This window comes from Pristiophorus japonicus, chromosome 21 (assembly GCF_044704955.1).
Source record: "Pristiophorus japonicus isolate sPriJap1 chromosome 21, sPriJap1.hap1, whole genome shotgun sequence".
NCBI classification, from domain to species: Eukaryota; Metazoa; Chordata; class Chondrichthyes; family Pristiophoridae; genus Pristiophorus; species Pristiophorus japonicus.
The window spans coordinates 40,620,806-40,644,454 of record NC_091997.1 but is presented as its reverse complement, the minus strand read 5'-3'; the positions used below and the strand labels follow the sequence as shown (position 1 = coordinate 40,644,454).

General features: G+C 48.5%; 1 protein-coding gene across 1 annotated transcript in view; it reads left to right on the top strand.

Moving 5' to 3' along the window:
• LOC139233965 (alpha-2,8-sialyltransferase 8F-like) overlaps positions 1–23,649 on the top strand; it is a 72,103-nt gene that overhangs the window by 2,093 nt on the left and 46,361 nt on the right. Inside the window, exons 2-3 of the mRNA XM_070864675.1 lie at positions 9,390–9,527; positions 16,420–16,509. Coding sequence (XP_070720776.1) covers positions 9,390–9,527; positions 16,420–16,509 — 228 coding nt within the window. The remainder of the gene's footprint in view (positions 1–9,389; positions 9,528–16,419; positions 16,510–23,649) is intronic.

Genomic DNA, 23,649 nt, shown 5'->3' with positions numbered 1-23,649 from the left:
AACCCTGTGAACTTTTATCTTGTGCAGTAACCTTTTATGTGACACCTTGTCAAACGGCTTCTGGAAGTCCAAATACAACACAAGAGATTGATGTGCAAAGTTAGAGCACATGGGATTGGGGGTAGTGTACTGACATGGATTGAGAACTGGTTGTCAGACAGGAAGCAAAGAGTAGGAGTAAATGGGTACTTTTCAGAATGGCAGGCAGTGACTAGTGGGGTACCGCAAGGTTCTGTGCTGGGGCCCCAGCTGTTTACACTGTACATTAATGATTTAGATGAGGGGATTAAATGTAGTATCTCCAAATTTGCGGATGACACTAAGTTGGGTGGCAGTGTGAGCTGCGAGGAGGATGCTGTGAGGCTGCAGAGCGACTTGGATAGGTTAGGTGAGTGGGCAAATGCATGGCAGATGAAGTATAATGTGGATAAATGTGAGGTTATCCACTTTGGTGGTAAAAACAGAGAGACAGACTATTATCTGAATGGTGACAGATTAGGAAAAGGGGAGGTGCAAAGAGACCTGGGTGTCATGGTACATCAGTCATTGAAGGTTGGCATGCAGGTGCAGCAGGAGGTTAAGAAAGGATGGTTGGGGAGTCTGGTTTGCCACAACCTCCTTCTGCTGCCTGCGCTTGATTTCTGCATGCTCTCGGTGACGATACTCAGGAGCTCAGCACCCTCCCAGATGCACTGCCTCCACTTAGATATTATGCAAAAGCACATTTGAAGATAGTAAATGTAACCCCGCTGTTCAAGAAAGGAGGGACAGTGAAAACCGGGAACTATAATCCAGCTAGCCTGACATCAGTAATAGGCAAAATGCTCGAATCTATAAGGACCTGGTAACAGGGCACTTGGAAAGTCATAATATAATTAGGCAGAGTCAACACAGTTTTATGAAATGAAATCATGTTTGACAAATCTATTAGAAAGTTTTTTGAGGGTGTAACTAGCAGTGTAGATAAGGGAGAACCAGTGGATGTAGTATATTTGTATTTTCAGAAGGCATTCAATAAAGTGCCACAAAATAATTGTTACACAAGATTAGGGTTGATGGGATTGGGGGTAACATATTAGCATGGATTGAGGATTGTTTAATGATCAAAAAACAGAGAGTAGGAATAAACAAGTCATTTTCAGGATAGCGGGGTGTAACCAATGGGGTGCCGCAAGAATCAGTATTGGGCCTCAGCTATTTACAATCTATATCAATGACTTTGTGAACCAAGTGTAACATAAGAACATAAGAAATAGGAGCAGGAGTAGGCCATATGGCCCCTCGAGCCTGCTCCGCCATTTAATACGATCATAGCTGATCCGATCATGGACTCAGGTCCACTTCCCCGCCCGCTCTCCGTAACCTTTATTCCCTTATCGTTTAAGAAACTGTCTATTTCTGTCTTAAATTTATTCAATGTCCCAGCTTCCACAGCTCTCTGAGGCAGCGAATTCCACAGATCCACAACTCTCTGAGAGAAGGAATTTCTCCTCATCTCAGTTTTAAATGGGTGGCCCCTTATTCTAAGATTATGCCCACTAGTTCTAGTCTCCCCTATCAGTGGAACCATTCTCTCTGCATCCACCTTGTCAAGCCCCCTCATAATCTTATACGTTTCGATAAGATCACCTCTCATGCTTCTGAATTCCATGAGTAGAGGCTCAACCTTTCCTCATAAGTCAACCCTCTCATCTCCGGAATCAACCTTATGAACCTTCTCTGAACTGCCTCCAAAGCAAGAATATCCTTTCGTAAATATGGAAACCAAAACTGCACGCAGTATTCCAGGTGTGGCCTCACCAATACCCTGTACAACTGTAGCAAGACTTCCCTGCTTTTATACTCCATCCCCTTTGCAATAAAGGCCAAGATTCCATTGGCCTTCCTGATCACTTGCTGTACCTGCAGACTAACCGTTTGTGTTTCATGCACAAGTACCCCCAGGTCCCGCTGTACTATAGCACTTTGCAATCTTTCTCCATTTAAATAATAACCTGCTCTTTGATTTTTTTCTACCAAAGTGCATGATCTCACACTTTTCACATTATACTCCACATCTGCCAAATTTTCACCCACTCATTTAGCCTGTCTATGTCCTTTTGCAGATTTTTTGTGTCCTCCTCACACATTGCTTTTCCTCCCATCTTTGTATCGTCAGAAAATTTGGCTATGTTACACTCGATCCCATCCTCCAAGTTGTTAATATAGATTGTAAATAGTTGGGGTCCCAGCACTGATCCCTGCGGCATCCCACTGGTTACTGATTGCCAACGATAGAATGAACCATTTATCTCTACTCTCTGTTTTCTGTTCGTCAGCCAATCCTCTATCCATGCTAATATATTACCCTCAACCCCATGAATTTTATCTTGTGCAGTAACCTTTTATGTAACGTATCCAAGTTTACTGATGATACAAAGCTAGGAGGGATAGCAAGCTGAGGAGGGACAGCAAGCTGAGGATGACATAAAGAGACTGCAAAAGGATATAGACTGGTTAAGTGATTGGGCAAGAAGTTGGCAGATATAATATGAGGAAGTGTGAAATCATCTAGTTTGGTAGGAAGAATGAAAAAGCAGATTATTTTTTAAATGGTGAGAGATTAGTAAATGTTGGTATGTAGAGGGATTTGGGGGCCCTTATACACGAATCAAATTCACATCCTTTGTGACTGTGACAAAGACAAACTATCCCTCCTCGTCCTTCTTGACTTGTCTGCAGCTTTTGACACCGTTGACCACTCTATCCTTCTCCAACGCCTCTCCACCATCGTCCAGCTGGGTGGGACTGCACTCGCCTGGTTCCATTCTTATCTCTCTAATTGTAGCCAGAGAATCACCTGCAGAAGCTTCTCTTCCCACCAGCGCATCGTTACCTTTCGTGTCCCCCAAGGATCTATACTTGGCCCCTCCTATTTCTCATCTACATGTTGCCCCTTGGAGAAATGATCCGGAAACATAGCGTCAGTTTCCACATGTACGCTGATGACACTCAGCTCTACCTCACTATCACTTCTCTCGACCCCTCCACGGTCTCTAAATTGTCAGACTGCTGGTCCAACATCCACTTCTGGATGAGCAGAAATGTTCTCCAATTGAATATTGGGAAGACCGAAGTCATTGTTTTCGGTCCCTGCCACAAACTCCGTCCCCCTCCCCAACTTGTGTCTGAGGCTGAACCAAACTGTTCGCAACCTTGGTGTCATATTTGACCCTGAAATTAGCTTTTGACCGCATATCCGCAGCATAACTAAGACCGCCTATTTCCACCTCCGTAACATGGTCCGTCTCCGCCAGCCTTTGTTACCTCGATGCTTGCCTATTCCAACACACTCCGGGCTGCCCCCTCCCCCCCACATTCTACCCTACGTAAACTAGAGGTGATCCAAAACTCGGCTGCCCGTGTCCGAACTCACACCAATTCCTGCTCACCCATCATCATCATAGGCGGTCCCTTGAACGAGGATGACTTGCTTCCACGAGTTCGATGAAGGACCCGATGTTCCAGTCCTGAACTCCATTTGAGGGGTGGAAGATGCCTGTGCGTGAATTTTTTTAACGTGTGCTGACCGCTGTACACCAGCCACCACACGGGCTTGACAGAACTAGGTCTTGGTCCAGTGGCAAGGGTTAACCAGGACGACTGGAGACCTGCTCTGTTGCACGGACCTAGTGTGCACACATGCTCACCTATCATCCCTGTGCTCGCTGACCTACATTGGCTTCCGGTTAAGCAATGCCTCGATTTCAAATCTCTCTGTGGCCTCGCCTCTCCCTATCTCTGTAATCCCCTCCAGTCCCACAACCCCCCGAGATGTCAGTGCACCTCTAATTCTGTCCTCTTGAGCATCCCTGATTATAATCGTTCAACCACTGTGGCCGTGCCTTCTGTTGCCTTGGCCTCAAGCTCTGGAACTCCCTGCCTAAGCCACCTGTCCTAATTTCTACTTGTGGCTAGATGTCAAATTTTTATCTCATCATTCTCCTGTGAAATGCTTTGGGACGTTTCACTACGTTAAAGGCGCTGTATAAATATAAGTTGTTGTTGTTTTTGAATCACAGAACTTTAATATGCAGATACAGCAAGCAATTAAGATGACAAATGGTACGTTAGCCTCAATTACAAAGGGATTGGCGTATAAGAGTAACCATGTCTTGCTGCAATTGTATAGGGCTTTGGTGAGACTACACTTGGAGAACTGCGTACAATTTTGGTCTCCTTACCTAAAGAAGGATATACTTGTCTTAGAGCAGGTGCAACAAAGGTTCACTAGATGGATTCCTGGGATGAGAGGGTTGTCCTGTGAGGAGAGGTTGAGTAGAATGGGCCTGTATTCTCTAGAGTTTATGAGAGGTGACATATAAAATTCTTAGAGGCTTGATGTGGTAGATGCTGAGAAGCTGTTTCCCCTGGTCACAGTCTCAGGATAAGGAGTCGGCCATTTAGGACTGAGATGAGGAGAAACTTCTTCACTCAGAGGGTTGTGAATCTTTGGAATTCTCTACTGCAGAGGGCTGTGGATGCTCAGTCGTGAGTATATTTAAGACTGAGATCGATAGATTTTTGGCACTAAGGGAATCAAGGGATATAGGGATAATGCGTGAAAGTGAAGTTGATGTAGAAGATTAGCCATGATCTTATTGAATGGCGGAGAAGGCTTGAGGGGCTGTATGGCCTACTACCGCTCCTATTTCTTATGTTTTTGTAGAATCATAGAATGATACAGCACAGAAGGAGGCCATTTGGTCCATCGTGCCTGTACCTCTGCCGGCTCTTTGGCAGAGCTATCCAATGAATCCCACTCTCCTGCTCTTTTCCTATAGTCCTGTAAATTGTTTCCCTTTAAGTATTTATCCAATTCTCTTTCTCCTGTGTTATTTTCTGCTGACTTTTGTTCTGTTGTGACTTGTGTTGCAGCCTGTTAATGATGTGTCTCAGCCACAAAGTCTACACATGGAAACATGATTTGCAGCCACATGTTTGTACGTGGGTGTATCAGTATAGCTGATAATCATAATGCATAATGTAGAAAAATGTAAAGCAAAGATTGTGACTCCACTGACAACTGTGTAGAAGGTTGCATATCACAAAGGTCACATGCAAGTGAAGGGCATATTTAAGAAATGTAAAGAGGGAGAATGAGCAGGTCTATTGCAGATGCTCCAAAGCTGGTGTGCTCTATGACTTGTAGTCTGCGAAGACACATTGGCTGGGAAGTCTAGAACCAGGGTCAGAATAAGTGGTCGACCATTTAGGACTGAGATGAGAATAAATGTCTTTACTCAGAAGGTGGTGAATCTTTGGAATTCTCTATCCCAGAGGTCTGTGGAGGCCCAGTCGTTGAGTATATATAAGACAGAGATCGATAGATTTTTGGTTATTAAAGGAATCAAGGGATATGGGGATAGTGTAGGAAAGTGGACCAAGCTTTTGGTCACCTGCGCTAATTTCTACTTGTGCGGCTTTTTTAGCGCATAACACTCCTGTGATGTTTCATTACGGTAAAGGTGCTATATAAATACAAGTTGTTGTTGTTGAGTGCTACACATGACCTGGGAATGCTTATGATAACAGTATTCAGTTCACTATGACTGGCATCTTTTAGTTAGATATACATAAACTAACATAAATTGCACAAACAAATGTAGGACTCTGTGACCTATTTCATTTTTTTACGCAATCACAGATGAGTAGTGAAAGATAACAATAAGTCCCAAGACATTTTACATAAGAGAGAAGTTTGGGTGGAGGGCCAGAAGCATGGTCAGAGAGGTAGGTTTTATGGGAGGTTTTAGATTGAGGATGTAAGGCTGAGTTGCTTAAGAAGAAATTTCCAAAGTCGGGGCGACTGTCATGTATGTATGTATGCTTGGGGTTACTAGCCACCAGGTGGCGCCACTGTCAGAGGTCATTGGGCTGTATGCACGTGTGTGCGGCCCAGGTATAAAAAGCAAGCCATCATGTAATGTAATCACTTTGGGCCCTAATAAAGCAGAGCCAGGTTTGTACCTCTGTTAGTTTACAGTATATCGAGTTATTACATACGTAACAGCTACGATGGCTGAAATCTCTGCAACCAAAGGTGGAGCAGGGGGTCGGGGAACACAGTACACCAGAGTGGAGTGTACGTGCTGTGACTTCATTTTGGAAATGATTGCATAGGTACGGTGGAGCAATTTGAGTATTTGAAAGTTAGTGCTCAGGAGGAAGCAAGAAGTACATTGGAGGACTCAAACCTACACATGATGAAGATGTGGTTGAGAGTTTCAATGGCGGTGGGGATGAGTAAAGCAGTGGAGGCAGGCGATGTTGTGAAGTAGAAGGTTTTGGTGATGGGCTTGATGTTGGTATTGTAGCTCAGTTCAAGGCCATGCACCACACCATGGTTGAGAGCCATCAAGATCAACCTCTGCTAGTTCCCTTGAATCCGCACTTGAGCTGTCCAATTTCTTGTGGAAGGTTTCAATGGCTTCAAACTTCCTGATGCTGAGTTGGGGAAAGTTCTAATTCGTCCATGCTTCAATGTCAACCAGCACAGTTAAAATGATAGAGTGGTGGCAGAGGTGGAAGGCTGGGTGTTGTCAGCATATATGTGGGACCTGTTATCAGCAAGGGCAGACATTGACGACGAGATTCAACAGTCTCCAATGCGCCAGCGCAGCCTTCGGCCTCCTGAGGAAAAGAGTGTTCGAAGATTAGGCCCTCAAATCTGTCACCAAGCTCATGGTCCACAGGGCTGTTGTGATACCTGCCCTCCTGTATGGCTCAGAGATGTGGACCATATACAGTAGACACCTCAAATCGCTGGAGAAATACCACCAACGATGTCTCTGCAAGATCCTGCAAATCCCCTGGGAGGACAGACGCACCAACGTTAGCGTCCTCGACCAGGCCAACATCCCCAGCATCAAAGCACTGACCACACTCGACCAGCTCTGCTGGGCAGGCCACATTGTTCGCATGCCTGACACAAGACTCCCAAAGCAAGCGCTCTACTCGCAACTCCTACATGGCAGGCAAGCCCCAGGTGGGCAGAGGAAATGTTTCAAGGACACTCTCAAAGTCTCCTTGATAAAATGCAACACCCCACCGACACCTGGGAGTCCCTAAATGGAGGAAGTGCATCCGGGAGGGCGCTGAGCACCTCGAGTCTCATCGTCGAGAGCATGCAGAAAACAAGCGCAGTCAGCGGAAGGAGCGTGCGGCAAACCAGTCCTACCCACTCTTTCCTTCAACGACTGTCTGTCCCACCTGTGACAGAGACTGTGGTTCCCGTATTGGACTGTCCAGTCACCTAAAACATAGAAAATAGGTGCAGGAGTAGGCCATTCGGCCCTTCAAGCCTGCACCACCATTCAATAAGATCATGGCTGATCATTCACCTCAGTACCCTTTTCTTGCTTTCTCTCCATACCCTTTGATCCCTTTAGCCATAAGGGCCACATCTAACTCCCTCTTGAATATATCCAATGAACTGGCATCAACAACACTCTGTGGTAGAGAATTCCACAGGTTAACAACTCTCTGAGTGAAGAAGTTTCTCCTCATCTCAGTCCTAAATGGCTTACCCTTATTCTTAGACTGTGTCTCCTGATTCTGGACTTCCCCAACATCGGGAACATTCTTCCTGCATCTAACCTGTCCAGTCCTGTCAGAATTTTATATGTTTCTATGAGATCCCCTCTCATCCTTCTAAACTCCAGTGAATAAAGGCCCAGTCGATCCATTCTCTCCTCATATGTCAGTCCTGCCATTTTTAGAGTGGAAGCAAGTCTTCCTCAATTTCGAGGGACTGCCTATGATGATGATGATGAAAACTGACCCTGTGCTGAACCAAGGCACCAAGGGCAGCATTTAAATAAAATTCTCCCTTAGGACAACTTGAGTGGTTGACTATTTCTCACACCGTTCTCGTCGTCTTACTCTCACAGGCTATTGTAAATTTAGCATAAAGTACTCTTTGCCAGAGTATCTAATTGTTAAGTGACTGAGCAGGTAATTAAAGTAAAGAAGCAAAGGGAGACAGCACCTGTTATGAGGTAAAACATGTAAATATTAATTCTGATATGTTTGGATTAATTCAAATTTAGAATGTACATGTTTGAGGTTGTTTCTAGGTTGGCAGATATAGTTGGTTGTTGGTTCCTGGGTGTGAGTATGAAGTTGCCTATCTGGCTTTATGCTTTTTGGCAGTACCTGATTTTGATGATAGCCATTTATAATGGTGGTGGTGTGGAGTTTGATGAATGATGGCACAGTGGTGATCTGGTACCGATGTGCCTCTGATTCCTTGTGCTCTAGTGGTGGACTGTAGATGCCCATTCCCTACTGGTAGATATTCAAACTTAAGGCAGTCAAGTGTGTCTCGAGTTTTAGTGCCAATATGTATCCATTCCTGATAGTCTTGTGATGGGTATGAAAGAAAGAAGAAGATGGAAGAAACAAACTTGCATTGATGTAGCGCCTTTCACGTCCTCAGGACATCCCAAAGCTTGTCACAGCCAATGAAATGCTTTCGAAGTGTAGTCACTGTTATAAAGTCGGCAATTCCTGATCGCCCAGCAGTTGGGGCCTAGTTGGAATGGGAAGAATGATGTGTCCCAGCTTTCTGACAGTCTTGGCAAGCTTGTACCAAACTGTCTTTTCAGGAATTGGTTTCAGATTGAGGAAGTTCTAATTTGGGACATCACTCCTGATCCATATATATATGGCTTTCAATGTTCTATTGTACAATTTGTGGGGATTATTTGAGCAGTACATCAGTGAGCAATGACATCAGTACCCAATACGTGCAGTCTGATAAGTACTTTTTAAAATAAAAAAAAGCAGGAAAAGGAATTAGTAGTTCTATGAAAAAGAAACATGTAGTATTTAACAATAGTTGCACATAGATTAGCTTTATCTTGTAAATGCCTCCATTTTTAAAATTCTCATCCTTGTTTTCAAATCACTCCATAGCCTCACCCCTCCCTATCTCTGTAACTTACTCCAGCCCAACATCCCTCCGAGATCGCTGCACCCCTCCAATTTTTCTCTTGCGCATCCCGATTTTAAGCGGGCCACCATTGGTGGCTATGCCTTCAGCTTCCTAGGCCTCAAGCGAAACCTCTCCAATTCCTTCCCTAAAACTCTCCGCCTCTCTCCACCTTTAATACTCTCCTTAAAACCTACCTCTTCCCTCTCCTAATATGTCCTTGCATGCCTCGGCATCAAATGTTGTTTTATAACGCTTCTGTGAAGCACCGTGACATTTTACTACGTTAAAGGCGCTAGAAAATGTGTGTTGTAGTTTGTAGTTGTTGTAGCAAAGAAATCACCACAATGAGAAAACCCTCACTGAAATACTTTGCCTCGGCTGCCTCCTGGACTGTGACTCTTTTCCCTTCCAGGTATATGGTCCAGCAATCAAAACTGAAGCTTAATTATGTATTCGGTTCGAGTTTGCAAGTCAATGACAGCGAAGGGAAGAGAATAAACAACAGTGAAAAATCCGGAGGTGACCGAAACTGCGAGAAGTGTGTTTACAGGTAAGAAGCAGAGGGGTTGAATTTCCACAGAGGTTGAACCGATTGTCCACCATAAGAAATAGGAGCAGGAATAGGCCATACGGCCCCTCGAGCCTGCTCCGCCATGATCATATTAAATGGCAGAGCAGGCTTAAGGGACCGTATGGCCTACTCCTGCTCCTATTTCTTATGTTCTTTTAACTTTAGCCGAAGACTGCTGGAGAAACGGGCTTGATGTGGGTACTTTCGGTACCAATGGGGTAGAATTTGGGAGCGCCCATTTCTGGGTAGGGTGTCATCCTCTGTGCCTGAAAGTTGAAGCCTGAAACAGCCTCCCATATTGGGTCTTGGGCATCGTTACCATCAAGACTGTGTAGTGTGAAGAGGCAAGCGTTGTAGTGACCCTCGAGTAAGTGAGGACTGGGGGAGGGGGCCGGTCAGAGACCGGGGGAGGGGTTGGGGCAGTCGGAGGCTAGGGAGGGGGGCTCAGAGGCCGTGTTGGGAGATCAGAAGCCTCAAACAGGTTAGGCCCTGTATTTGCATTTGCAAACGACCCAGTACCTGTTTCAGGCGTGGGCACTGCACAACAGTTTTTTCCTTTCTCAATATGGCGGCGCATGCAACTTTCCCGCCATACTGAGGGCTTAGTGGGCCAGTTAGAGCCCAAATGCCAGGCCATGCATGGCTGAACTTATAGGCCACTGTGATTAATTGGTGTCCGAATGCACCTTTTCTTTATTATTGAGCATCTTGGGCAAAGGGCTATTGCCCACAGTGCAGAACAACAGCAAGATTGAAAAGAGTAAGTGAGAAAAACAGGCCAATTATGAATTAATAAGTCACGCCAAACTTGGGTTTAATTGGCCTTGTAATCAAGGAGGAAGAGAGGACTGAAGAAGGTTGGAATGGTACAGTTTTGAGATTGCAGGATAGAACTGAGTAGGACATGGTGGGTTGAGGATGCAAGGAGAAGGAACAGGGTGTAGGGTGGGATATTTGGAATTTGACGAAAAGACAGCAAGATCAGAGGAGCACTTACTATAGAGTTGATAATTGGAAAAATGTTTTCAAGGAGAGGGAAATGAGAGAACATTTCCTGATCAAACAGTAAGCTGGGTAGGACTGGAGACCCATAAGAGGGAAACAGTCAATTAAAAACATAAAAATGTAGGAAGGAAAAATGTTCATTCATCTCATTCTATCATCTCGATCCTGTTTCAAACTGTGATGTGACCATTTTTCATTTTTCTTCCCCAACTTAAAGACTCCCTTTTTGAAATGAGCCAAAGGTTCGGTTCCCTTTTGAATGCTTCAGCTACGCTAGCATTTATTGCCCAAGGTTTACAGGATAATGGCCTAGAAATTTGCCTGCACAGTGCCCATTTTCCGAGTGTTAAAATGGCTTCTTAAGCCTCCAATGTGGCGGGAGAAAGCACACTCTACAAGCTGGAAGTGGACTGCACGCCATATTGGTTAAAGCCAAAAAAATCGGCATGCAGTGCCCATACCTGAAAAAGGTGTTCGCCCCCCCTTAGAATATGCAAATAAGGAGCATGTTTGAAGCTCGTTTTGCAAGATTGGTTTGCCCTGAGGCAGTCAGTGCTGGCTGCACTGTGGAAAACTAGACCTCAACCAACAAGGTATGTTTTAAAAATGCACAAGAGGAGCATGAGTGCTCCTTAAATATTCCCTCATTTGGATTTTTAGACTGCGACTTAATGTTCAATCATATTCTTTTGGTTCCTCTGACCTGGTTTTGCCCAGAGTAGCTGTCTCTAGATCCATGATCAACGACCTTAATTATTTTAAGTCTTTGGATCATGTTCACCTTACCTTAACGTTTCCCCCCTCTCCACAAACCCCCCCCCCCCCCCGCCTATTTTCTTTTCTCCTGAAATCTCTCTGTGCTGCACTTATTCCATAGTCCAGTGGACACCATGATGTCCCACCAGTGCCTGTTTAGAACTACGCTGTGCAGATGCCAAAAGCATCCTTAGAGGAGTTCCCCTTCTATCCATGACGTAAGTGAGGTTTTCTTCTCTCCAACAGAGGGGTGCTGAATCCAATCACAGCGCCCCCTACTGTTACCCCAGCTCAGATCAGAGTAAAAACAGGAACAATTTTAGGAACAGGTGAAGCTCAGTAGACCTATCAAGCCCATGCCTTATAGATATATCAAACCCAACTTCTCACTGTCAGTTCAGACTGGGGATCAACCAGGGCTGTCCTAGTTGGCGTAATACAAAATTGGATAATATAATTACCCACTAAGGCAGCTGGAAAGTTTTTATCTGTCAATTGGGCCGGAGTTTGCTGAAAAAAATAGTAGTCTGTATCCGACGCTCAGCATTTATTAATGTGCAACCTGGTGGCGAGGAGGAGATGTCCCGCGAATTACTAATTGCCATAAGTTACTGGACGATTTGCCCTGAGCTTCATAAAAATGGCACCGGGCCATCAATTTTTATGAATCTGCTGCATTTACACATTAATTATCTATTAAACTCGCCGTAGAAAGTTTGGGTTAGGGAACAGTTGCAGAGGCACTTTCTGCATTCTGCTACCTCCTCGAAGTAGCCACTTACTGTGTGTGAACCTCGAGAGTGAGTGGCAGCAAGCTATTAGGCACCACAACTTAGCCTGATTTTGTCCTCATCCCAGTGTTCCCACCGTGGCTGTTTTTTCTTATTCGCTGTCCCTGGCTGAGATTAGCATATAGCGGCAAATTGTGCAGTGGTATCTTCCTGGTCTGTATGAAACAAAGAAACATAGAAATTTACAGCGCAGAAGGAGGCCATTCCGGCCCATCGTGTCTGCACCGGCCGACAAAGAGCCCTTGGCCAGCAGTCCTAAAGGTTACATATAAACCTATGAACAATGCCAGAAAGGCAAAGAGCACCCAGCACAACCAATCCGCCTCACCACAACTGCGACACGCCTTATACTAAAACATTCTACACTCCACCCCAACCGGAGCCATGTGATCTCCTGGGAGAGGCAAAAACCAGATAAAAACCCAGGCCAATTTAGGGAGAAAAAATCTGGGAAAATTCCTCTCCGACCCATCCAGGCGATCGAAACTAGTCCAGGAGATCACCCTGGCCGTGTTCTATTCCCTACAGTACTTAGCATTATATCTGCGCCGTCCAACAAAAGGTCATCTAGTCTAATCCCAATTACCAGCTCTAGGTCCGTAACCCTGCAGGTTACGGCACTTTTAAGTGCCCATCCAACCATCTCTTAAAAGTGGTGACGGTTTCTGCATCCACCACGCTTCCAAGCAACGAGTTCCCGATCCCCACAATCCTCTATGTAAAGAAGCCCCCCCCCCCCTCAAATCCCCTCTAAACCTTCCACCAACCACCTTAAAACTATGCCCCCTCGTAATAGACCCCTCCACCAATGGAAATATCCACTATGTTCAGGCCTCTCAATATTTTGTACACCTCGATGAGGTCTCCTCTCAACCTCCTCTGTTCCAATGAGAACAAACCCAACCTATCCAATCTGTCCTCATAACTAAGATTCTCCATTCCAGGCAGCATCCTAGTAAATCTCCTCTGCACCCTCTCTAGTGCAATCATGTCCTTCCTATAATACGGCGACCAGAACTGCACGCAGTACTCCAGCCTAACCAAAGTATTATACAATTTAAGCATAACCTCCCTGCTCTTATATTCTATGCCTCGGCCAATAAAGGCAAGCATTCCATATGCCTTCTTATCCACCTGGCCTGCTATCTTCAGGGATCTGTAGACAAGCACTCCAAGGTCCCATTGTTCATCTACACTATTAAGTGGCCTACTGTTTAATGTGTATACTCTTTCCTTATTAGCCCTCCCAAAGTGCATCACCTTACACTTCTCTGAATTAAATTCCATTTGCCCACCTGACCAGTAGATTGATATCCTCCTGCAGTCCATGACTTTCCTCTTCATTATCAACCACACAGCCAATTTTAGTTTCGTCTGCAGACTTCTTAATCATACTCCCTATATTCAAATCTAAATCATTGATATATACCACAAAAAGCAATGGTCCCAGTACTGAGCCCTGCGGAACCCCACTGGAAACATCGTTTCAGTCACAAAAACATCAATCAATCATTACCCTTTGCTTCCTACCTCCAAGCCAATTTTGGATCCAACTTGACACTTTGCCCTGTATCCCATGGGCTTTAACCTTCATTACCAGTCTACCACGTGGGACCTTATCAAAAGCTTTGCTAAAGTCCATATATACTACATCGTACGCACTACCCTCATCGACCCTCTTGCTTACCTCCTCACAAAATTCAATCAGGTTAGTCAAACACGATCTTCCCTTAACAAATCCGTGCTGACTGTCCCTAATTAATCCTTGCCTTTCTAAATGCAAATTTATCCTGTCTTTCAGAATTTTTTTCAATAATTTTCCCACCACTGAAGTTAGGCTGACAGGCCTATAATTACTCGGCCAGTCCCTTTCTCTCTTCTTAAACAAGGGTACTACATTAACAGTCCTCCAATCCTCCGGCACCATGCCCAGATCCAAAGAGGACTGGAATATGATGGTCAAGGCCTCTGCTATTTCCCCTTTTACTTTGCTCAACAGCCTGGGAAATTATCTACTTTCAAAGCTGCTAAACCCCTTAATACTTCCTCTCTCATTATATTTATTTCATCCAGAATATCACACTCCTCCTCGATAGCAGTATCTGCATTACCTCTTTCCTTTGTGAAAACAGATGCAAAGTATTCGTTAAGAACCCTCCCAACATCTTTCGCCTCCACACAAAGATTACCCTCATGGTCTCTAATAGGCCTTACCCTTTCTTTATTTACCATCTTACTCTCAATAAATTTATAGAACATCTTAGGGCTTTCCTTAATTTTACTGGCCAAGAATTTCTCATGCTCTCTCTTAGCATTCCTAATATCCTTTTTAATTTTGACTCTTAACTTTCTATATTCCTCTAAAGATTCTATAGTACTTAGCCATTGATATATGACTTAAGCGTCCCTTTTTTTCTTAATCCTCCCCTGTAAGTCCCTAGACGTCCAGGGAGCTCTCAAATTATTTTTCCCAGCCTTTTGCTTTAAGGGCACATGTTTGGCCTGAGCCTTCTGGATCTCCTCCTTGAATGCCTCCCACTGTTCCGATACTGATTTACCCACAAGAAGCTGTTTCCAGTCGACTGTGGCCAAATCACTCCTTAACTTAGCAAAATTAGCTTTTCCCCAATTCGGAACTTTTATTCCAGGCCTTTTCTTGTCCATATTCATAACCAACTTGAATCTGAATGAATTATGGTCACTGGCGCCCAAGTGCTCTCCCACTAATATCTCTTCAACCTGCCCAGCTTCATTCCCCAAAACTAAATCCAAGACCGCCCCCTCTCGTGTTGGGCTTGCTACATACTGACTAAAAAAGTTCTCTTCAATACATTTCAAGAATTCCGCACCCTCTATACCCTCCACACTAAATTTGTCCCAATCAATATTTGGATAGTTAAAATCCCCTACTATTACTACCCTATGGTTTTTAGACTTCACAGCGATTTGCCTACATATTTTCTCCTCTATCTCCCTCCCACTGTTTGGGGGTCTATAATACACTCCCAGCAGTGTGATCGCCCCTTTTTTATTTTTCAATTCAACCCATATAGCCTCATTTGATGATCCCTCTAACATATCATCCCTCCTCACTGCTGTAAGAGTTTCTTTAATCAGTACCGCAACCCCCCCGCACCACCAGCCCCCCCACCCCCGTCCCTTTTTACTCCCCTCTCTAAAAATCCTGTAGCCAGGAATATTGATCTGCCAAACCTGCCCCTCTTTTAGCCATGTTTCTGTAATGGCTATAATGTCATACTCCCAAGTGTCTACCTGTGCTCTTAGCTCATCCGCCTTATTCACTATACTCCTTGCATTAAAGTATATACCATTCAGCACGGGAAGACCTCCTTGCTTACTACTTACTAAACCCTGTTTCCTCTGTCTTACAGATTCGCTTTCTAGATTCTTGCTATCCAATTTCTGCTTTGCTTCCTTTCCTTTTGAATTCGTTCTCAGGTTCTCATCCCCCTGCCAAGCTAGTTTAAACTCTCCCCAACAGCACTCGCAAAACTCCCCGTGAGGATATTGGTCCCGGCGCTGTTGAGGTGCAACCCGTCCGGTTTGTACAGGTCCCATCTCCCCCAGAAGTGGTCCCAATGCCTCACCAATGGTTACACACCTCACTGGGCAGTCGATTTACCCACTGTACTATTGGCAAGGCACCTCTTGCATGGTTATAGAGAGTCAATGGTACTCAAGTCTATCTTCGATTTGATATTGTTTAATTGTAATAGGTGATAGAGGATTGTTCAGAGGAGAATTGTGATTTATATCTGATGGTTCCCCCATGCCGGGGAGAGCTTTTGAAGTGCTAGGTTACCCAGCACAGAAAACTTGTGCTTCAGTAAATGTTTGATTTGGTGCAGCACAACCCTTTACGATGAAATGTTCCTTTTGTTAGGCATTTATTACCATTTTGCCTCCTCCTCCCCATTTCTCAAAGGTTATCCTGCATCATGCCACTGATGGGCTGTGTCATTCTTGGACCAGATGTTGAGATACATGCAAGAGTTTCCAGAACCCAATTTTCCCCTTGCCCCTGTGGGAAGAGCCCACTCTGTGCTCATGAACTGCCCGTCCCATGTAGTCCATGATGGCGAAGGATTCTCCCACAAGCCATCCAAGGGCAGCATTTCTGAAGATTGTTCACTGCATTCTTTAAATAGCTATTACCAAAAATCTGGAAAATGAGAGAATGGGATTATATTTTGTTGTAAGTAAATATGCAGTCAAACTCCCTAAATTATTGTATGTGCTATATTAGTGATTTCGTACTCGCAACGCAGTTCTCCAATTAACAACACTTTTTTGTTTAGTCAGGAGCTGAACTCTTGGTCTCTGCAGCAAAGGAATTCCACAGAGTGTTTGCGGATTTACAGGGAGACTGCATCGTCTCCCACTCAATGGTGAGACATCCTTTTCTTGTTTCTTACCAACTTGCATTCTTGCAAGCACTCTCCAATAACCCAACCGCTGTTTGGGCTAGAAACTGACGTGCGCATCTCTGCGAGGTTTCCACAGTTTTATTTCCGCCATCGCCCCATTGACTGCAACCGTCAGGCTCCTTCCTACCCCACACATCAAGCCAAAGCTGAAGGGGTGGGTCGGGTGGCCTGCTGCCATTGTTGCTCTGTGATTGCCCACTAGGCGGCGTACAAGAGCAGCATGGGGCACAGGAGAACAGCTTGCACTCCATTTTATCTCCTCTTTGGCCTCCAGTCAGCAGCTCTCCATGACTCTGCCTCCTCCAAGTAGGAACTTGTCCTGTGAGGCGCGCATTCCTAGTTATTCTGTAATTGTATCCATAATTATTCATTTCCATACACATGCCATCTTCCTCTTCATTTTATCAATGTGTATCATTGCTCTCATGACAATTTTAGGCTCTGTGACTTGCACATACACAACAGCTCACAGTGTGAGAATCCCAAAATAAATCGGTGAATTATTACAGTGCACAAAGCCAGGAACGTGACGATGAGAACCTAGACATTTCTGGACGAAAAAAGACCATGGTCCAGCTTGTTCGCCTTCTACCATCCTGGTCGTCGCCTGATACAATAATGGAGTTGTCGACAAATTTTAGCAATCAATCTCTATCAATTAGTCTACAGGAGTCCCAGAAATTACTCGCAGAAAACTCCAGTGGTGGAGAGTTTTGGGCACCAGAGGTCCAAAGCCATCTTTTCCCAGGCTACACTCCCCCACATGGGAAGGTTATTGAAATGTATCGCAAGCCGTTATAAGTATCAATTTACAGTCTGACCGGTTGGAGAATTTTGCATCATGTTCTATTCCTGTATCATGTTAAAGGAACTCGGTATACCATGGTAACAATGTTTGCCTTTCGGTTCTTCCTATTGGTCCTTCTTTAATTTACAAACAAGCACAATGCTACGCTATCGACTGGATGAATGCTGTCGTGGCACTTGTTGACGACACCATTGAAAGGTTTGCAAAACATGTTTGCCACAAATTGGCTGTGTCATTCAGAGCAAGACTTCTATTTATATAGCGCTTTTTATGACCTCAGGACGTCCCAATGCTCTTTACAGTCAATAAAGTACTTTTGAAGCGTAGTCACTGTTGTAATGTAGGAATGGAGCGATTATTTGCAAGGGGGCTTCTGCAGCCCGCCCCTGCAGGAACCGTGCGTGCTTGCCCAACGTTGTGGCTGCACATGCACACCGGAGGTTCCAAGCGGCCCGCAGCCACAACCATGCTTTCCTCCTTGTGAAAAAGATCAGGGGATCGGAGGGGTGAGAGAGGGGCTCGGATGGGGGAGAGGAGATGGGCTCAGACAGGGGAGAGGAGAGGGGCTCGGAGGGGGAGAGGAGAGGGACTCGGAGGGGGAGTGGAGAGGGGCTCGGACAGGGGAGAAGAGAGGGGCTCGGACAGGGGAGAGGGGCTTGGATGGGGGAGAGGAGAGGGGCTCGGACAGGGGAGAGGGGCTTGGATGGGGGAGAGGAGAGGGGCTCGGGCGGGGGAGAGGGGCTCGGATGGGGAGAGGAGAGGGGCTTGGACGGGGAAGAGGGGCTCGGACGGAGGAGAGGAGAGGGCTCGGGCGGGGGAGAGGAGAGGGGCTCGGAGGGGGAGAGGAGAGGGACTCGGAGGGGGAGTGGAGAGGGGCTCGGACAGGGGAGAAGAGAGGGGCTCGGACAGGGGAGAGGGGCTTGGATGGGGGAGAGGAGAGGGGCTCGGACAGGGGAGAGGGGCTTGGATGGGGGAGAGGAGAGGGGCTCGGGCGGGGGAGAGGGGCTCGGATGGGGAGAGGAGAGGGGCTTGGACGGGGAAGAGGGGCTCGGACGGAGGAGAGGAGAGGGCTCGGGCGGGGGAGAGGGGCTCGGATGGGGGAGAGAAGAGGGGCTCGGACAAGGGAGAGAGGCTCGGACAGGGAAGCGGGGCTCGGACGGTGGAGAGGAGAGGGGCTCGGGCGGGGGAGAGGGGCTCGGATGGGGGAGAGGAGAGGGGCTCGGACGGGGGAGAGGGGCTCGGGCGGAGGAGAGGGACTTGAACGGGGGAGAGGAGGGGGGAGAGGAGAGAGGCTCGGACAAGGGAGAGAGGCTCGGACGGGGAAGAGGGGCTCGGACGGAGGAGAGGGGCTTGGACGGGGGAGAGGAGAGGGGCTCGGGCAGGAGAGAGGGGCTCGGATGGGGGAGAGGAGAGGGGCTCGGACGGGTGAGAGGAGAGGAGAGGAGAGGGGCTCGGGCGGGGGAGAGGGGCTCGGGCGGGGGAGAGTGGAGGGGCTCGGACGGGGGAGAGGAGAGGGGCTCGGGCGGGGGAGAGGGGCTCGGATGGGGGAGAGGAGAGAGGCTCGGACGGAGGAGAGGGGCTCGGATGGGGGAGAGTAGAGGGGCTCGGACAGGGACTCGGAGAGGGGCCTGTACGGGAGAGAGGAGAGGGACTCGGAAAAGGGAGAGGAGAGAGGAGAGGGGCTTGGACGGGGGAGAGGAGAGGGGCTTGGACGGGGGAGAGGAGAGGGGCTTGGACGGGGGAGAGGAGAGGGGCTTGGATGGGGGAGAGGGGATTGGACCGGGGAGAGGAGAGGGGCTCAGAAAAGGTAGAGGAGAGGGGAGGGGGCATGGACGGGGGACAGGAAAGGGGCTCGGACAAGGGAGAGGGGCTCAGGGGAGAAGGTCAGGAATTGGGGGTGTGGAGGTCAAGAACTCGGGGGTTAGAGCACGGAGAGAACAGTAGAGATGAGGGAAGATCGTGAACCAGGTCTCGGGGGGTGGGGGTGGGGGGGAGAAATCAGAGCGAGAACGTGATGCAGATGGGAAGACAGATCACATGAATTCCCCTCTCTTAGGCGTGGATTATGTTCATCCAATCGGATGAATTAATGAATTCCTTCCCACACACGGAGCAAGTGAATGGCCTCTCCCCAGTGTGAGCTCTCTTGTGTATCGAAAGGTTGGATACACATACGGACGCCACAGACAAATGTACTCCACACTAACACCACTGTCCCCCCCCACACTAACACCACTGTCCCCCCCCACATTAACACCCCCCCCCCAACACTAACACAACCCCACACACTAACACACCCTCCGCACACTAACACCCCCTCCACACTAACACAACCCCACACACTAACACCCCCCCCACACACTAACACAACCGCCTACACTAACACCCCCCCACACACTAACAGCCCCCTACACTAACACCCCCTCCTACACTAACACCCCCCCCACACACTAACACCCCCCCACACTAACACCCCCTCCCCCCACACTAACATCCCCCCTACACTAACACACCCACACACTAACACCCCGCCCCACACTAACACCCCCCCCCTACACTAACACCCCCTCCACACACTAACACACCCCCCCACACACTAACACCCCCCACACTAACACAACCCCCTACACTAACACCACCCCCCCACACTAAAGACCTCCCCCACACACTAACACCCACCCCCACACTAACACATCACCCAACACACTAACACCCCCCCCCACACACTAACACAACCCCCTACACTAACACCACCCCCCACACTAAGACCTCCCCCACACACTAACACCCACCCCCACACTAACACACCACCCCACACACTAACACCCCACCACACACTAACACACCCCCACACTAACACATCCACCCACACTAACACCCACCCACACACTAACACACCCCCACACACTAACAACCCCCCACACACTAACACACCCCCCACACACTAACACCTCCCCCCACACTAACAGTCCTCCCTACATTAACAACCCCCACACACTAACACACCCCCCCCCACACTAACAAGCCCCCCACACACTAACACCCCCCTCCCACACACTAACACACACCCCCACACTAACTCCCCCCTCACACACTAACACCTCCCCCCACACTAACAGTCCTCCCTACACTAACAACCCCCACACACTAACATCCCCCCCACACACTAACACACCCCACACACTAACACCCCCCCACACAATAACACACACCCTCACACGAACACCCCCCCCACACACTAACACCCCCCCCCACACATTAACACACCCTTAACACCCCCCCACACACTAACACACTCCCACACACTAACACATCCCCCCACAATAACACCACCCCCACACACACACTAACACCCTCCCTACACTAACACACACTAACCCCCCCCTACACTAACACCCCCCCAAAACACTAACACCACCCTCCCGCACACTAACACCCCCCACACTAACACCACCCCACACACTAACACCCCCCCCCCACACTAACATGCCTTCCCTACACTAACACCCTCCACACACTAACATGCCTCCCCACACACTAACACACCCCCCACACACTAACACCCCCCACACACTAACACCCCCCCACACTAACATGCCTTCCCTTCACTAACACCCCCCACACACTAACACACCCCCCCCACACTAACACACCCCCCCCCACACACTAACACACCCCCCCCACACTAACACCAACCCACACACTAACACACCCCCCCACACTAACACCCCCCACACACTAACACCCCCCCCCACACTAACATGCCTTCCCTACACTAACACCCCCCACACACTAACACCAACCCACACACTAATACCACCCCCCACACTAACATGCCTTCCCTACACTAACACCCCCCACACACGAACACCCCCCCCCCCACACTAACACCCCCCACCCACACTAACATGCCTTCCCTACACTAACACCCCCCACACACTAACACACCCCCCCCACACTAACACCCCCCACACACTAACACATTCCCCACACACTAACAACCTCCCCACACACTAACACCCCCCCACACTAACACCACCCCACACACTAACACCACACCCCACACTAACATGCCTTCCCCACACTAACACGCCTCCCACACACTAACACACCCCCCTACACTAACACACCCCCCACACACTAACCCCACCCAACATTAACACCCCCCCACACACTAACATCTCCCCCTACACTAACACACCCCCCACACACTAACCCCACCCCACACTAACGCCCTCACCCCCAACACTAACAAACACCCACAAACTAACACCCCCCCCACACACTAACACGCGCCCCACACACTAACACACCCCCCCACACACTAACACACCCCCCCACACACTAACAACCCCCAAACACTAACACCCCCCCACACTAACACCACTCCCCCTACACTAACACACACTAACACCCCCCCTACACTATTACCCCCCCCCCTACACTAACACCCCCCCCCACACACTAACATGCCTTCCCTACACTAACACCCTCCACACACTAACATGCCTTCCCTACACTAACACCCTCCCCACACTAACATGCCTTCCCTACACTAACACCCTCCACACACTAACATGCCTTCCCTACACTAACACCCCCCACACACTAACATGCCTTCCCTACACTAACACCCTCCACACACTAACACACCCCCCCACACTAACACCCCCCACACACTAACACCCCCCCCACACAATAACATGCCTTCCCTACACTAACACCCCCCACACACTAACACATCCCCCACACACTAACACCACCCCCCACACTAACATGCCTTCCCTACACTAACACCCCCCACACACTAACACACCCCCCCACACTAACACCACCCCACACACTAACACCTCCTCCCACACTAACACCACCCCACACACTAACACCCCCCCACACTAACATGCCTTCCCTACACTAACACCCCCCACACACTAACACATCCCCCACACACTAACACGTCCCCCACACACTAACACCACTTACCACACACTAACATCCCCCTACACTAACACACCCCCCCTACACTAACACACCCCCCACACTAACCCCACCCCAAACTAACACCCCCACCCCCAACACTAACACACACCCACAAACTAACACACCCCCCACACACTAACACCCACCCCACACTAACACCCCCCACACACTAACACATCCCCCCATACACTAACAACCCCCAAACACTAACACACTCCCACACACTAACACCCACGCCCCACCACACTAACACCCCCTCCCCACACTAACACCCCCCCAATAATACCCCCCCCACTAACACAACCCCCCACACTAACACATCCCCCACACACTAACACCCCCCCCACACTAACACACCCCCCCACATACTAACACACCCCCCCACACACTAACATTCCCCCCACACACTAACACCCCTCCCCCCACACTAACCCCCCCCACACACTAACACATCCCCCACACTAACACCCCCCCACACGAACACCACCCCATACTAACACACCCCCCCACACTAACATCCCCCTCACACTAACATCCCCCCCTCCACACTAACAACCCCCACACACTAACATCCCTCCCACACTAACTTCCCTCCCACACTAACATCCCCCCCCACACTAACACCCCCCCCCACCACTAACAACCACCCTCCACACTAACACACCCCCACACACTAACACCCCCACCCACACTAACACACCACCACACTAACATGCCCCCCACACACTAACACACCCCCCACACACTAACACCCCCCCCCCACACACACTAACACACCCCCCCCACACACTAACATGCCCCCCACACACTAACACACCCCCCCACACACTAACCACCCGCCCCACACACTAAACCCCCCCCCCACACACTAACACCTCCCCCACACACTAACACCTCCCCCACACACTAACACCTCCCCCACACACTAACACCCCCCCACACTAACATGCCCCCCACACACTAACACAACCCCCCACACACTAACCACCCGCCCCACACACTAAACCCCCCCCCCACACACTAACACACCACCACACTAACATGCCCTCCACACACTAACACACCCCCCCACACACTAACCACCCGCCCCACACACTAAAACCCCCCCCACACACTAACACCCCCCCACACACTAACACACCACCACACTAACATGCCCCCCACACACTAACACACCCCCCCACACACTAACACCCCCCCACACACTAACACACCCCCACACTAACATGCCCCCCACACACTAACATACCCCCCACACTAACATTCCCCCACACACTAACACCCCCACACACTAACACACCCCCCACACACTA